General features: G+C 54.1%; 1 protein-coding gene across 1 annotated transcript in view; it reads right to left on the reverse strand.

The window, feature by feature from the left end:
• Positions 1 to 16,932, reverse strand: part of LOC116485173 (uncharacterized) — a 66,811-nt gene extending 49,879 nt beyond the window's left edge. Inside the window, exon 1 of the mRNA XM_032180512.2 lies at positions 16,699 to 16,932. Within this exon, the coding sequence (XP_032036403.1) occupies positions 16,699 to 16,914 (216 nt within the window). The 5' untranslated portion in view covers positions 16,915 to 16,932. The remainder of the gene's footprint in view (positions 1 to 16,698) is intronic.
• Between the last annotated feature and the right edge of the window lie 863 nt (positions 16,933 to 17,795).

A 17,795-nucleotide genomic window follows, 5' to 3' on the forward strand; every position in this document is an offset into this window, starting at 1 on the left:
GGAGGGGAGGGGAAGGGAGCTACCATCCTAAGGCTCAAATTATTCTTATAAGCACTTTTTCAAATACAATCTCTAGCACACAAAGATAACCGCACACAAAATAAAATTAAATTCACAATCAAGAACCAGCAAAAACAAAAGACAATAGAAACAGATGCACAAAGACATCAGGTTTTGGAATTATAAGCAGAAGATCAGATCACATCAAATAACGATTCTTGCTAAGTTTAAAAGATTCAGAAATTCAAACATATCTACAGGAGACTGAAAACTATAAAACACGTCAGAGAAGATATTGAAAAGAACTAAATAAAAATATTTAAAACTGAAAATTAACCAAAAATTAGAACTCAATGCCTAAGTTTTTTGTTGTTGTTTGAGACAGAGTCTCACTCCATCACCCAGGCTGGAGTGCAGTGGCGCGATCTCGGCTCACTGCAAGCTCCGCCTCCTGGGTTCACGCCATTCTCCTGCCTCGGCCTCCCGAGCAGCTGGGACTACAGGCGCCCACCACGATGTCTGGCTAATTTTTTTGTTGTTTTTTGTTGGTTTGTTTTGTTTTTTAGTAGAGATGGGGTTTCACCGTGTTGGCTAGGATGGTCTCGATCTCCTGACCTCATGATCTGCCCGCCTCATCCTCCCAAAGTGCTGGGATTACAGGCATAAGCCACCGTGCCCGGCCAATCCATAAGTTTTAACAGCAGATTTCATACAGCTAAAGAAAGATGAATAAACTAGAAAACCGATCTAAAGATATTGTCCGAAATGCAACAGGAGACAAAACCAAACAAACAAACAAAAACAGGAAAAACAAATTCAAATTATATTTCTATATCAACAAACAAGTAAAAAAATGCAATTTAAAAGCATCAAAGAATATTGGGCATCTAGGAATATATCTAACAAATTTATCTGAGACTAAAAATTGTATTGACAGAAATAAGGAACACCAAATAACAAGATAAAAAATGCTCCTGTATTGGAAGTTACAACCTACCAGGTGATCTGGATGGCAGCCACACTGATACGGGCTCCGAAATTACAATCCTGTTGTACATTAATGATGCACATCCTTTTCTGTATGGGTGTTGCATTTAAAAATAAAATAAGCATCAAAACAAGAATCGACTTTGTTCTTTTATTTGATTTATTCTGCTTAATTCAAGGTGCAAATCACCAGCCGCTGTCACTATTCCGGGTCCCAGCGTACCCCAGGCTGCATGCATTGGGCACCTCTGGCATTTCTGGGTGAGTGGACTGGCCAGCCCCAGCCTCCTCGCCCACACAGAGGCTCTCACCCAGCCTCACCAGGGCCTGGGGTGGGCCTTGTCCCACGGCCATCAAGCACCCTCCTGGGCCAGGCCGCCCCAGTGCCCCCTGCCCTGGAAGCTGCCTCCTCTGCCGTTTCCTGCCTCCTCAGGGCAGAAATAACCCCATGTGAGGCACCGGCGTGTGTGTGAGCTTCTCCCCAGCACACGCAGAGAGGTGACTAACGGGGTGTCACTTTACCAGTGCCTGCGGCGGGGACCCCCACGTGGGCCAACTGGAAGCTGCCATCAGGCTTGCGTTGTGCTGATCAATCATTAATCTGGACATTCAAAAGCATTTTATTTGCTTGACAAGGAGCTGACTGCTGAAGTTGCCGGGAGCCGGAAGTCATTTTTCTCCTTCCTCCCCTTATGAAAAACATTCTCCTCCTGGCTAGAGGGGCAGCAGGGCCTGCCAGCATAGGTGCGTCCTTGCTGCCCCCCGTCTCATGCTGAGAACTGCACGCAGCACCTGCCCCCAGCCCCACCGCCTCCAAGGCCTTGGCACCCGAGCCCCTCACTTTCTCCTCACACCCCTTCTGCCTTCCTTTCTCATAGCTCTGCCCCCTGCCCTGCCCTGGCCCAGGACTCACCAGCTCCCTCCCCCACAGGGCACAGGCCAACTACACCCCACCCCTGCAGCCTTCAGGGCCGGCCCAGAGGCCACCTCCACCCATGTTTGGGGCCCCTCTCCAGGACTCCCAGGGCAGCCTTGTTCTCCCACCCCTTCTGGCAGTGCCTCTAGCACCCTGATGCTTGTGCTGTGGCCTTCAGACCCATCCAAAATAAGTTAGGCACGGGAGGTCACTTCATGACCACCAGCTCGAGCCAAAGGGATTGAGACAGTGGCCCATACACCTGGCCAGCCTCAAATAGACCCACTCACCCCGGGGCTTCCCCTCAGGCCCCGTCTCACAGGAGTCACAGCCTCGAGCATGGCCTCAGTCTTCAAGAAACACCCCATGGCCTCCTCAGAGCCAAAATCCAGGCCTGAGCAGCCAGAAAGTTCAGGGACAATCACCCCCATGACACAGAGGACGAACCGAGGCCGAAGGAGAAACCTCCTCCAAAGACAACGCGGCACTGCTCACCTAGGGCCCGCTGGTCAAGCCACGAAACCTGCCCCTTCCCACAGGAGAAGCCAGCGTGTTCAACGGAGGGGTCCCTGGCAGTGGAGGTGGCTGCAGTGTGGGCACCACTCTCTTATGAAGCATCCATCAGAGGCTCATCAGGTGCATGGCAGGGGCCGCCACACTCTCGGGGGCCCGAGGGGAGGTAGCCTGGCTCCTCCTCAGCCGCGCGTCTGGCAGTCTTTCTTCTCTCACTACAGCTGACATCTGGCTCTCCCCAGAACCCCAGCTGTCCTTCCGGCCCCCACAGCCCCAGCTCCAGCTCAGGATTGGTCCCTCCGCCATGGCTGCTGCTTGTCAGTCACTCATGGATGGCTTCAGCTTTGGGCCACTCGCTGGGAGGGACAGGATGGCATCCACCTCCCAAAATTCAGATATCAGAGCCCTAAACTCCAGGACCTCAGAATGGGACTGTATTTGGGGACAGGCTCTTTAAAGAGCTGATTCCATTAAAAGGAGGTCATGAGGGTGGCCCTGATTGCATCCGAGGGGTGTCCTGATAGGAGCAGGTTAGGACATAGGCACACCACCCCAAGGAACAGGGAGGAGGTGGCATCTGCAAGCCAAGGACGGGGCCAGAGAGGAAACCAGCCCTGCAATTCCAGGGCCTCAGACTTCCGGCCTCCAACATCGTGAGAAAGTTCATTTCTGCTTTGGCCCCACCAGTCTGTGGTACTGGCTATGGCAACCCCAGCCAGCCAACGTGCTCACACCCTCTGAGCATCCCGGGACGGCCAGTCCATCTGCCCCCTGACCTGCCTGACCCAGTGACCGTCCTCTCCTCCTGAGGCTGCAGCCTGGGTCCTGTCATCACCCACAAACCCGCCTCCAGCATCCGCTCCACGGCTGCTGCCCTGCCATGCTCCACACTCCCACCCTCTGCACCTCCCAGCCCCCAGCCTTCCTCCCGACCAGGACCATATGTCCTCATTGAGCCAGTGACACTTTACACTTCCTCTCCTGCCCGCCTTTCCTTCTGTGCCCACCTCGGCACCCGTGGTTTATCAGAATGACCACGCCCTCGCCCTCTGCCGCCCGTGCATTTCCTCCCACCATAAGCAACCCCAGCGCTGGGGGAATATACTAGGTGATGGTCTTCGGGTGTTGGTGCAGGCAGCATGCAACTGTGATCCTGGAGAAAAGGAAAGCCTGTGAGATGAGTGCCACGTTGGCCCAGCCCTCCACCCAGGACAATTTCCCCACCACTCATGCAGGAGTGGAGCCCAGGCAGGGTGTGGCAGCGAGCTGAGCCCAGGAGCCAGAGACCAGAGCTCAGGCACTGAGGGGACAGGAATGTGGGGGGCAGGATTCCAGAGAGAGGGTCCAGAGAGGAGTGTAGGGTTCATGGCCCCTGGTGGGGCCTTGCATTCAGAGGGCAGGACCAAGTGCCCTTCTCCAGGGCAAAGGCAGGATGGAGAGCTTAGCAGTTAGCAACACTGGCAAGTGGTGGAGCTCAGGACCAACCCAAGTCAGGGGGCGAGCTTGGCAGGTGGAGCAGGCAGCTGAGACACAACCATGCTCAGAGCCCTGCTCCAGATGCATCCTCAAAATGCCAACACTGAGCCCCCAGGTCCGCAGGGGAGACAGAGTGTGGGGACTTCGCGTCACCAAGGTAGAGGCTGGGGAAACACCATGGGCCTCCAGGACCTGTTTCAATGAAGCATAAAACTGAGATCTGCACAGGCTACTGGGACAAAAATCAGCACTTCTCAGAGGAAGATAACAGAATCCAGAGTTTCCACAAGGTACCATTTACAATGTCTAATTTACAATAAAAAATGACTAGCCAAACAAAGAAACAGAAAAATTGCTTTATGTCAGCACTTATAAATACGTCCAAGGTTTAAAGGGTAATTTCAGAGCTGAAAAATATAATAGCTGAATCTTTTAATAATCACTGGATAGGTTTAACAACAGATTGGAGACAGAAGAGTCAGCAAGCTTAAAGATAGAAATTTCTATGTCATCTGAAGAACAAAGAGATTGAAGATTTCTAGAACATGAAAAATAAGTGTGTCCAACATATCTTTTTGACACCCAGGATCCTGCTGACCCTGGAGAAACTGCTCTCTGCCACCTCCCAGGCCTAGTCAGTTCCTAGAGAGTGTAAACACTGGGGCACACCTTCCATATGCAAACCAGCTAATCCAGAACCTGCACCCATGCCACCTCCTCTATGGGCTTTCACACTCATCAGGGTGGCCACCAGTCCCACCCTGATTACCTCAGGGCAGGTACCAGACCACTAGAGACAGCACCTGTACCCCAGAGCCCACCAAAATGACTGAAATGAGCCAATCATCAGCCTGCTTGCCTGGCCAGACCTTCCCATGCTTTTCCATCACTCCTTCTGCCTCCTGGCCACCCCTGGTGCTGCCCTGTGTGGCCCTGCATGGTGTGGCATGACCCCTCCCTCTTGGGAGCTGTGAGTAACAAACCATTTCAATGGTGGTCATCCCCTGGTCTATTGCCCTTGTTGAATCTGAATAATTACAAAACCTACACTTCAGAACAGTGCCTCAATGGTCTCAGATGGCCTGGGATATGTGTTACTGGAATCAAAAAAGAAAAGAGAATGTAAAAGAGCAGAAAAAAATATTCAGAGATATGATGGCCAAGTATTTTTCAAAGTATTGAAGAAAATGTCAATTACAGATCCTAGAATATCAGCAAACCCCAAAAAGAATGAATACACACACACACACACACACACACACACACACACACAACTAAGCTCATTATAGTCAAAAGACTGAAAACCAAGAGTGAAAAGAACATTTTGAGAAGAAACGAGAGAAGGAAAAACCCACTTATTGCTCCAGCAATTAGCCTCCCTCTCCTGCACTTCAATTTCTCCCCCTCTACTTGTTCCCGCTATTGATGTTCAGTTGTTTCTTTATGTTATTCTTCCTCGCCCACATCTCTCTTCAGCTACTACTCCCATTTCTTTGCTCTTCTTCTGGAAAGAATGGTCCATCATCACAGTCCCAGCTACTCCTCCCATGTCCTTCAGCCATTGTCACCAGCCTGTTTCCTCCCTGCCCCACCCTACTGGTCACCAAGATCCCAGTGGCTCACATCAATGAGGGCCACCAAGCCAGCCAGCAGTCTTAGGCCCCACCCTCCTGATCTCTCACAGCCTGTGACGTGGGTGGCCGCTTCTCCTTGCAGCGCCACCTCATGCAGGTGTCCCCCACACTCACCTGGCTCACCCCCACCTCGGCAGCCACCCTTTCTGAGGCCTTTTGTTGCCCTCTCATCTCCTTCCAGCTCCTAGATTTGGCTTCCTCGCCTGACTGTCTACATCCTCCCTCGAGGTCTCACCAAGACCATGGCTCAAACTTCAGCTCCATGATGAGGACTCTAAAAGTACACACCTCTAGCAAGGGCCTCTCCCTGAGCTTCAGACTTAAGAAATCCAACTTCCACTCAATTTCTCCACTTAAGAACTAACAGCAGCTGCAAACCTAACACAGAAAGAGGAAGGAAGGAAGGAAGGAAGGAAGGAAGGAAGGAAGGAAGGGCGGGCCCTGCAACAGAGAAGGTGCAGTGCTGTGTCAACATCCTAGGGACTTGCTGAAAGGCAAGATGTGGAGTGAGGGCAAGTGTATTAGTCCACTCTTACATTGCTATTAAGAAATACCTGAGACTGGGGAATTTATAGAGGTTTAATTGACTTGCAGTTCCACAGGGCTGAGGAGGCCTCAGGAAACTTACAATCATGGCGAAAGGCACCTCTTCACAGGGTGGAAGGAGAGAGAATGAGTGCTGAGCAAAGGGGGAAAATGCCCTTACAAAACCATCACCCCCATGATTCAATTACCTCCCACCAGGTCCTTCTCACAACACGTGGGGATTATGGGAAATACAATTCAAGGTGAGATTTGGGTGGGGACACAGCCAAACCATATCATTCTGCCCTGGCCCCTTCCAAATCTCATGTCCTCACATTTAAAAAGCAATCATGCCTTCTCAACAGTCCCCCAAAGTCTTAGCTCATTCCAGCATTAATCCAAAAGTCCAAGTCCAAAGTCTCATCTGAGACAAGGCAAGTCCCTTCCACCTGTTAGCCTGTAAAATGAAAAGCAAGTTAGTTACTTCCTAGATACAATGGGGCTACAGGCATTGGGTAAATACACCCATTCCAAATGGGAGAAATTGGCCAAAAGGAAGGGATACAGGCCCCATGCAAGTCTGAAATCCAATAGGGCAGTCATTAAATCTTAAAGTTCCAGAACAGTCTCCTTTGACTCTATGTCTCACATCCAGGTCACACTGATGCAAGAAGTGGGCTCCCACAGCCTTGAGCAGCTCCACCTCTGCTGCTTTGCAGGGTACAGCCCCCATACTGGCTGCTTTCATGGGCTGTGCAGCTTTTCCAGGCACACAGTGCAAGCTGAGCTGTTGGTGGATCTACCATTCTGGGATCTGGAGCACAGTGGTCCTCTTCTCATGGCTCCACTAGGGCAGTGCCCCAGTGGGGACTCTGTGTGAGGGCTCCAAGCCCACATTTCTCTTCCACACTGCCCTAGCAGAGGTTCTCCACAAGGGCTCCACCCCTGCAACAGACTTATGTCTGGACATTCAGGCATTTCCATACATCCTCTGAAATCTAGGCAGAGGTTCCCAAACCTCAATTCTTGACTTTTGTGCACCTGCAGGCTGAACGCCACACCGAAGCCACCAAGGCTTGGAACTTGCACCCTCTGAAGCAACAGCCTGAGTTGTATGTTGTCCCCTTTTAGCCATGGCTGGAATGAAGGGCATCAAGTCCCAAAACTACACGAAGCAGCAAGGCCCTGCGCCTGCCCAAAAAGACCATTTTTTCCTCCAAAGCCTCCAGGCCTGTGATGGGAGGGGCTGCTGTGAAGACCTCGGACATGCCCTGGAGACATCTTCTCCACTGTCTTTGTGATTAACATTTGGCTCCTCATTACTCATGTAAATTTCTGCAGCTTGAATTTCTCCCCAGAAAATGGGTTTTTCTTTTCTGCTGCATCTACAGGCTGCACATTTTCCAAACTTTTATGCTCTGTCACCTCTCGAATGCTTTGTTGCTTAGAAACTTCTTCTGTCAGATACCCTAAATCATCTCTCTCAAGTTCAAAGTTCCACAGATCTCTAGGGCAGGAGCAAAAAGCTTCCAGTTTCTTTGCTAAAACATAGCAAGAGTGACCTTTACTCCAGTTCCCAACAAGTTCCTCATCTCCACCTGAGACCATCATCTGGACTTTATTGTCTATATCACTATCAGCATCTTGGTCAAAGCCATTCAACAAGTCTCTAGGAAGTTCTAAACTTTCCCACATCTTCCTGTCTTCTTCTGAGCCCTCCAAACTGTTCCAACCTCTGCCTGTTACCCAATTCTGCCTGTTACCACATTTTTTGATATCTTTACAGGAGCATCCCACTCTCAGTACAAATTTATTGTATTAGTCCATTCTCACACTGCTATAAAGAACTGCCCAAGACTGGGTAACTTCTAAAAGAAAGAGGTTTAATTGACTCACAGTTCTGCAGGGCTAGGGAGCCCTCAGGAAACCTATAATTATGGCAAAAGGCACCTCTTCATAGGGCAGCAGGAGAGATCATGAGAGCCAAGAAAAGGGGGGAAGCCCCTTATAAAATCATCACCCCTATGATTCAATTACCTCCCGTGTGGGGATTATGGGAACTACAATTCAAGATGAGACTTGGGTGGGGACACAGCCAAACCATATCAGCAAGTGAGGGTCAGGATGGAACTAAAACCCAGTGCTGCCCAAGCCAAAGCCTTAATGGGTCATCAGATGATATCCCAGAAGAGTTGTTCCCTGGCTGTGCCCAGGTCAGAATGATGCTCTCTCCAGCCCCAGCCTGAGCTTGAACAAAGGCATCTTCTTTGTGTAGAAAGCAGCCAAATATGTCATCCTAAGCTGAAGCCCCTCCTCCTGCTCCTGGGGAGCAGCAGCAGAGTAAGCCCACACCACCTGCACAGTCACCCCCTCCCCATCAGCAGACCCCACATCAGTCACCACAGCTTCACAGCCTTGACCCTCAAGCTTTCCCCATGCTGCCTGCCTACCCAGCCTGGTGTCCTGGTAGTGGGAAGACCGACCACTGGACTCCACAGACAAATGCCAGTACATGGATCCCAGGGTGTTGAGCCACTTGATCCATGGATCCCATGGATCTGGCATACTCAGCAGCCAGATAAGCAGCCTCCCTTGCAGGCCGACTTGGGGGATAAATAGAGGCAAGGATGGAATTAGCATCTTCAGATCTCTCTGGGATGGGAACAAAACCACAATCTCTGCCAAGTTGATGATAATGAAAAAGGTGATGACAATGACAGGGACAATAACAACAGTGATGACAATGATCATGATGATGATGATGATGATGGTGATGTGATGGTAATGATGTGATGATGACAGTGATAGTGATTATAATGATGAAGGTGATATGATAGTGATGGTGATGAGGGTGATGATAATGATGGCAATGATGATGGTGATGATGGCGATGATGATGATGTGATAGTAATGCTGATGACCGTGATGGTGATGGTGATGGCTATAATGATGATGATGTGATAGTGATGATCATGGTGATGAAGATGGCAATGATGGTGGTATGCTCATGATGGTGTGTAATGGTAATGATGGTGGTGGTGACAATGATGATGCAATAGTGATAATGATAGTGATGGTGATGACGGTGATGGTGATGATGGTGGTGATGATGATGGTGGTGGTGATGATGGTGATGGTGATGATGGTGGTGATGGTGATGATGGTGGTGATGGTGAATGATGATGGTGATGGTGATGATGGTGGTGATGATGATGGTGGTGGTGATGATGGTGGTGATGGTGATGGTGATGATGGTGGTGGTGATGATGGTGGTGGGATGATGACAGTGGTGATGGTGATGATGATGATGGGGATGATGTCGATGATGGTGTGTAATAGTGATGATGGAGATGATGATGGTAATGACGGTGATGATGTGATAGTGATGATGATGGTAATGATGATGGTGGGGAGGGTGTTGCGATGGTGATAATGATGATTATGGTGATGGTGACAATGACAATGATGACAGCCATCTTCTGTTAACCACCAACTACATGTTAGGTACTCCCCATGCATAGACTCATTTGATTCTCACAACCATTTAGAAAGGTGAATGGCATGTCCTCCCTCCATGGAGGAGCGAACTCAGACTCCTCAACTTTAAATGTTCACTAAAGTGGACACAGAGCTAGAGTCAAGCTTTAGGCTCAGGCCAGGCCCTACCACCAAGTGCTGGCGCAGGGCTGGACTGTATGAGCCCTTGTCATTGTTCTCTGAATTATCGCAGCAAGCCTGTTATGGTTGTCATTTTACAGATGAGGAAAGTGGGTCCCAGAGGGGTAAGTGACTCAACAAAAGTCAAAGCTCCATCAGCAAGTGGCAGGTCTGAGGGGCAGCATCATGTCCCAGAGTGCTGGAGGGGCAGGCAGAGGCCTGGCCTCTTGGCAACTATGAGCCTCCATGCCTTCATCTCATCTGTCATTACAGCAGTAAGGGTCATCCTAACCACCTTAGAGGTGCCCGAGGAGATGCACAGAATGTCAGGCACCCACCAGGTGCTTGGTAAACCCCACAGGGTCTAGCCAATCCCAGAACCAGGCTCTGGCTCCCAGTCCTGTGCTCCTCTCCTTTGCTGCCCTTGCCCCTCTGGCCAGACCTCCGGGACCATCAGTGGACTCAGGTCGTGGCCTGGGAAGCTGCAGACCTGAGCGAGGAGAAACATGGTGAGGGGCAGCTAGAGGCTAAGCCTCCTCCAACATCCCCACCAGGACAGCCCTGTAAGCAATGAAATGGTTAAGGCCTCCCAGCCCGGCAGAATTGGCTCATTATCATTTCTAATATGGATCAATACTCTTCAGGCATCTGACAAAGCCGGCGGCTCTCCGTTACCTTCCTGCCCTCCAAACATAAAAGATCCCCTAAGCCACACTGGCCCGGGGCTCCGGCCCTAGCCCCCTCCTCAGGCCTCGTCTCCGTATTGGTCTTAATCAAGTCATGGGGAAAAATGCAAGTCAATAAGTCCTCATTGATCAGCTCCTCTCCCCGCCACCCCACTGACATCCTGTCAGCCCCTCCCCCACAGCCAGCCGGGCTAATGGGGGTCCTTGCCTCGCACGTAGGTGGCGGGTGGGGGTGCTTGTGAAAGCCCTGATTGCTCTGAGGCCCAGGGCCTCCGTCGCAGCGAGGGCTCCAGCACAACATATGCCTCCTGCCCGCTGGCTTTGTCTTCAACAATAAAACAGGGTTTCTCTCCCGCCTCAGCCCTGGGTGCAATTTATCAGGCCTGGCACTGATCATCTGCTTCCCTGTCACCAGCCGGACTTGGGGGATAAATAGAGGCAAGCAGATACAGAATTACTGTGATCAGATCTCTCTGAGTCAGGAACAAAAACCACTTTACACTCCTTATGAAGCATTTCCACCATCACGGACATGCGAAGGGGCCAGGAAGGTAAAGGGGCGGGACCCCAGCAACCAACGGGAGCTCGTCCTTCCCCTTGTAAGAGCCAGAGGAAGCTGCCACATGGAGCTCCCAGGCTGCGTTCCTTTGGGAAGTCACCTGCAGTGACTGAGCCTCAGTTTCCCATCGGGGACACCTACCTTGCAGGGCTGCGACAAGCACTCACGGAGAGAATAAAACAAAGGATCTGCCAGAGCCTAGCCGACAGTGGATGCTCCATGAACGGCAGTTAGCGCGGCTGCCTTTAACGGTACAACTGTCCACAGCCAGGTGTAGCATTCGGCATGTGTCACGTCCACGCCCCATTGAAGTGTCAGTGACAGTTCGCACCCTTGTTCGTCCTCAGCCATCACTCCTAGAGCTGCTATTTGCAGACAGTGGCCAGCTCAGGGTGGCACCACAGGCCCGCCCTGCCTGAGGCTCTGCAGGGCTGCCGCGGGAGTTCCAGGTAGATTGATGCCCGCCTGTGGCAGAGGTCCTCAGCGGCTCTGCACAACATCTCAACAAATGTTCCTGGACAGGCGGCCTGGGCTGGAAGCCGATCAAACACCGTAAATACTGCACACCCAAGGCCGTGACTACATTACCGCGCGGTGAGTGAATAACAGGCCCGGGGTGGAAACACCCCGGGAACAACCTCCAGCTGAGTAATTTATGCCCCTGTAAAACCCGATTAGATCCCAGCTAAGTGATTTCGCAGACGGGCAGGCCGCTTTGGAGAGAGAGAGACTGAGTGAGTGGCCACCGCAAGCACCCGGGGGGACCTTCGTGGGACCATCATCTCCCTTGTGAGGGGGCAGGCCTGGAGCTCAGGCGTCCCATCAGGCTCGTTGGGGTAGCATCTTGGGGACCCAGGCCACCCAGGCGTGATGACCCCACTTCAGCGTGTGGTGGGAGGCACCCTGCAGATACATCCTACCCACGCAGGATGAACACCCCGTCCGCAGCCCCAGGGGCACAGCAGGCCCAGCCTCTTGGTGCATTTCAGTCTAAATGTAGATGCAAGTCCAGTCGAGGCCTCAGCCAGGAGCCACCATGCACACCAAGGCTGGCATCACATGTGCCCCTCCTGGGCAGGGTCCCCGGCAGGTGGAAAGCGTGGGCCTGGGGCCGGGACGGCTCCTGACCCAGGATAAGGACCACGGTGGCCAGGTCACGGTGGCGCCACAGGCCTGCCCTGCCATGCCAGCCCTGCCAGGCTGACCACAGTTAGCGGGGTCTGTCAGAGGTGGCCGGGGCAGCAGGAGGGCAGGACACAGCCCAGGCCTTGAGGCAGGCACCATTCAAGAGCAACCGGCCACCAAGTCCTCCCTCAGAAGGGGCTTGTGTCACATCCCCTTGCGCTCCCCGCTGCTCCCCCTCCACAGCCCCCCAAAGGGGCTCTACCCCTGGAGCCCGTTTCCCCATGGCCTACATACCCCGCGTACTGCCCCACAGCTACTGCTCCTGCCTTCTCGCTGAGCCTCGCCTTGGGCCCACCCTGCTCCCTGCTTCCCTCTGGCCTGGCCACTTACCAGGCAGTTGGGGCACCCTGGTGTGCAGATCTGGGGGCCGGGCACTGACGTCAGCTCAGGCTCAGGAGCCAGGCAGAGCTGGGTTCAAATCCCAGCACTGCCCGTCTTAGCTGAGTGACTTGAGCAAGTAATGTTAACCCAGCCTCAGTTTACTCCTCTGTAAAGGAGACAATAGTGCCTCCCCTGATTTCCCTGATAGGGGTGGGGATCCCAAGTGAGAGAGAGAAGGTCAGTACCCAGAAAACCCCGGGGGACGGTAAGAGAGTGCTCTGGGAGCCGCCTGTGGCTGCTGGCCAGGCGGCAGTGGTGAGGGAGGGGTGGGTGAGGCTCAGGAATCTGGATGCATGGGAACAAGGGCTGCACTGGGACCCAGGTGCGGGCGCCCCCTCTCGCCACCTTGGGCAAGGCACTCCACTTCTGTGAGCTCCCAGGGGGCCCTGTCTACCCATCCTCACAGGAACACAGGAAGGATCTGGTCACGTCACCCCCGCTCAAGCCCTCTGGTGGCTTCCTAGTATTTCTAGAGTCAAGTCCAAGGCCTTTCCACCTGGCACCCAGCTTCCTGCCCATTCACTCCACCCTCCTGCCACCACCAAAGTCTATGCTCCAATCACCTCGAACAAGTTATTCTTCCCAAGCAATTCTACCTCTCCATGCCTCCCCCTAGAGTCACCTCAGTCTCTAGCTCTGCCTAGTGAATTCCTATTGATACTGCAAGACTCGGCCCAAATGGCCCAACCTCTATGAAACTGTCCATTGTTCTCAAAGCAGAGTTAAGTCACACCTTCCTCTGAGCCCCCACAGTAGCCTTGGCTTAGTCAGAAAGGAGATCAGTATGACTTACCCCTTTCCAGGAACTACTTCCTGTTCTCCACCCCACAGCTACTGCAAACCTGCTAGGTTAGTGCACTGTGACCCCACTGCCCTGACCCCGGCTGAGTGATCCTAAGGGAGCCACCTGATTCAGGCTGGGCCAATCAGAGCACTTTTCCAGGGTTACTGAAACTTGAACTAGGAAAGAAAAGTCAATTTATCTCTGGTGGCCAGAGGTGTAAGGTGCAAAATTTGGGAGCCTCCAGCCACACATTTGCCACATGTGGAACAAACCAGTGAGAGAGCTGAGGCCTGAGCTGGGAAGGAGACCTCTGGGCCTTGGCCCTGGTGGCCCCTAAATCCCAGCTGCCTCCCATCCTGGGGATCCAGCCATCCTTAGATTCCACAGGATGCCCAGCTCTCATCCAGCAAATCCCTCAGCCCCAGCTGCTGTGAGAGTCTCTGTCACTGTTAACCTGTGAGTCCCCATCCCTGGAGACAGTGATGGTCTCATCAGGCTGATGGCCCTACCTGCGGCAATTCATTCAGCCCCTAATGAAATCTCAGCTGCAAAGCCCCCACCAACACGAGTTCTTGCAAGGCCTAGAACCAATTAGATATTTCTATTTTTAAATTTTCTTTCTTAAAGAACACCCCCCAAAGTTGCACAAGCATAAGACCCCTGGGATCCTTCTCTGGCCACTGCAGCCTGGGAGTCTCCAGGGCAGGCCTCTGTCTGTGAGTCTCTCTGGGCCATGCCCAGCACACAGGAAATGCACAGGAAGTGAGGACACAACCCCATTGAATCCCTGGAGCCCTGCATCTCATAAATAATTTAGCACTTCCTGGCCTGGCCCCCTTAATAACACAGGCACAGGACAGCATGCAGAGGAGGGAGGACAAGGAGGCTCAGCTGCTGGCTCCTGCAAGTCAGTTCTGTCTTTCTTCTAGCACAAGCCTATTGCTAGCAAGGGGCCAGGCTGGCTCACTGTGGCACCTCTGTGCCCCCAGGTCCCACAGGGGCCATCTCATCTGACCACTGTCCCAGTGGCCAGGGAGACCTGCTGTGTCTGCACTGAGAGCCTGGGCCCACGCAAATGACCCCTCCTGTTTCAGGAGCCACCACCACAAGGGCTATGAGGAACCAAGGACCCTCATCCCATCCCCGGCACCACTAGAACTAAACGTTGGGCTCATCAGAGTTCCTACCACTAAATCAAACACTAATCTGCTCCCCCTAATTTCTCTAAGACAATATTAGCCAGACAAAATGAAATGTAAATGTGAGTAAGAGCCCGGCTATCTGGGAAGTGGGAGCAGGCGGCCTGGGGAAAGGGATTTATTGTGTGTTTGCTGAGGCAGGCCAGGCATGCATGCCCGCGAAAGGCTGGTAGCTCCAGCTTGGCCCGGGCTGGCCTCACACAGGCATCCACCTAAAGGCACATCAGCTTCCTCCCCAGGAAACAGTGTTGGGCACCGTTGGAGCTTGAGAAATGGGAAAGTAAACCAGGGTGCCCTGCAGCTGGTGAGAATAATTCACACCAAGAGATTTCTCCAAGTGTTAGTAGACCTAAAACATCAGTGAGAGTGTTGGAAGCAAGCCGTATATCCGGAAGCACCCTGGTGGACGTGCTACTTTGGTAAACTAACGGAATCCTAGAGTCAGAGGCAGAGGAGTAGCCCCACATGACCCACCAGTGACCAACAGTGACACATCTATGAGGTGTGTGGCATGTGGCTGTCATGTCTAACTTGACCACAGCCCAAGGCCACCGGGATTTAACCCAATTCCCAGGTAAGAAAACTGGCTCCAGAGAATGAAAACCACTTGCCCAAGGTCCATGTCAATGAGATCTGAAGCAAGTCACACCTGCCTTCACTCAGAGCAGCCCCTGGGAGCCACACCTGCCTTCACTCTGAGTAGCCTCTGCGAGTCACACCCACCTTCACTCAGAGCAGCCCCCAGGAGTCACACCCGCCAGGAGCCACACCTGCCTTCACTCCGAGCAGCCCCTTGGAGCCATACCCACCTTCACTCCGAGCAGCCCCCAGGTCCCAGGAGGAAATGCAGCCGGGGTGATGGTGGGCATCTACCCACCATGGGTCGGCAACTCCTCCCCGGGAGGCATCTTCCCTCCATCCCACCAAGGGCAGCACTGCTCTTAGCCCCACTCTGTTGAGAGTAGGGAGACGTGCCCAAGGTCACACAGCAAGGTCAGGCCCTCCCTGACCCAAGCCTCGTGGCCTCTCCTCCACCCAGGCCGAGCCCAGCCAGTGTTCAGCCGCCAGGGACAGGCTTGGGGCCTGGAGACCTCTGGACCAGGCAGGGGCCCACAGCTCCTTCTGCTCCAGGTGTCTGTACAGCCCTGTGGTCACTGCTGCTCTGTCCCCTGCCTGGAAAATGGGCTGAAGCCACATGGATGAGACCACCTGAAGCAGCAGATGGAGCCCAAGTTCCCTGTCCCTGGAGAGCCTGGGGCCCCCAAGCACCCAAGGTCCCTGTCCCTGGAGAGCCTGGGGCCTGGCCAGATCCAGCCCCTGAGCGGAGGCTGAGTGCTGTGGCATAGATGGGTGGGTCTGAGCCGGGAGCCCCCACTGTGAAGTGGGACTGGGAAGCCCAAACACCAGCAGGGAGGGCTCGGCTCAGATCACTGGCGCTGGCGGAGCCACCAAGTCTGTAGACTGGCTCCGAGGTGGTCGGTGGTCTAGGGGACCCCCATCCACACCCCTCTCTGGTCATCCCAGGGCCACCACAGACTGCACGCCACCAGCCTGGCTCCTCCACAGCAGACATCCAGCTTCTGGCCGCAGACCCCACCCAGATCTGCCTTCCAGCACATTCTGCCCCCTCCCCAGGGCCCTGGACCAGATTACATCGACCCCCTTGAGCTTCCTGCCAAGGACAAGTGAGGGGCCAGGAGAGGGAAGCCCCATAAATCTCTCTGGAGACATTTGCCAAGATACCAGACACCAAAATCTCATTAGCAGGCGAAACTATCAGGAAGGGAATGGAAAACAAGTACCCGCAGATACAGGCCTGGAAACCGCAGGCCCCGAGCAGGAGACGCGGGTTAGTGGAGATGATATGCAAGGGACAAGCTGTTGCCACAGGGGTTTTGCATGTTTTGTTTTGTTTGTTTGTTTTTGCTTTAACTACAGTTTAAGTATAGTGGGACCCTCCGCGCACCAGGTGGGTGGGGTTGAGGCCCTTTATTCACAAGAGAGGAGAGGAGGGAGGGCGAGGCCTGGCAGCAGAGGCACAGGGGGCGGGCAGGCAGCCGGGCCGTCCCAGGAGGGCGTTCGGGAGCGTGGCTACGCCGGGCCCCGTCCATGCTGCTCAGAGCCCCGGCGCGTAACAGCTCCTTCCACGCAGGGAAAATCCATCCAGGTTTAACGGAAACATTAACCTCAACTCACCCGATTTCCTCCTCGCACTGAGGTCTGAGAACGGGAAGAGACTCCGAGGCTGGAGGACTCCTCGAGGCCTGGCATAGACACAGGCCCACGGGTCCGGGGACACTCAGCGAGGGCCGGGACAGTGACAGTGGGTGCCTTCATCAGAGCAGAAGCAGCCCCGCGACGCCCCCACCCCTCTCGCCAGCTCAGCCGGCGTGCGCTGCACAGGCTGCACATGACAGACAGGAAGAGGAAGGCCCCTCCCCCAGCACTCAGCTGCTCATGCTCCCACCGGAGTCCCCGCAATTACCAAGGAAAGGGGGAGGCCCAGGCAGCTACGCCGTGTCCAGAGTCACCTGGCCCCCTGGCTGCAGTTCCAGGACACTCCAGGCAGGAGGTTGTCAGAGAAAGGTGGAGGCGGTGGGGGTGGGGGCGGGGGCGGCAGGCTGCCTGCAGAGGCGGGAAGGCAGGGTCGGGGAGGGGCTCTGGGGAGAGTAGGGGTCTGGGAGTGGACCACGCGCTCACACCCTGCCCCCTCAGCCATCAGCAGAGTGACCCAGAGCAGGAACTCAGCCAACGGTGAAGACCACCGCAGGGGCCCAGAGGGGCTTGTACCGGGCACGTGCCGTAGGGTGCACAGCCACCACCTGGCGTGGCAGACACCTTAGCAAGAAAGCTGAGGGAGTCTGTCGGGGGCCTCCAACAGCGGGGAATGGGGGAGAAGATGCTGGCCTCCAAGTCCCTGACGGCTCCATCTATACCTCGGCGGGGAGGGGCAGGGTTGGTCCGAGACCAGGGTCAGGGCCCTACCCATTTGGGAGGGTCCGAAAGTCAGCTGCCCCCAAGAGGCCCGGCTTGTGGCTTTGGTCTCCTCTGCACCCTCCAGGGCAGCCCTGTGCCATGACCCTGCACTGACCCTGACACAGGAGGCCGTACTCAAGGAGCTGGCACTTGGGGATGGGCCACAGGGCCGCAAGAGCCCCCCAAGCAAAGACGCAGAAGGCCGGGAGTGGAGTCCCCGTCTCTTGGGCTACAGGCCAGCACTCCCTGACCCATGCTGGGTTGAGGACCCCAGGCAGGCCTGAGGGACAGGCTGGCCGCATGCTCCCACCCTCAGG

The sequence above is a fragment of the Hylobates moloch genome, unplaced genomic scaffold (genome assembly GCF_009828535.3).
Source record: "Hylobates moloch isolate HMO894 unplaced genomic scaffold, HMol_V3 SCAFFOLD_16, whole genome shotgun sequence".
Lineage (NCBI taxonomy): Eukaryota > Metazoa > Chordata > Mammalia > Primates > Hylobatidae > Hylobates > Hylobates moloch.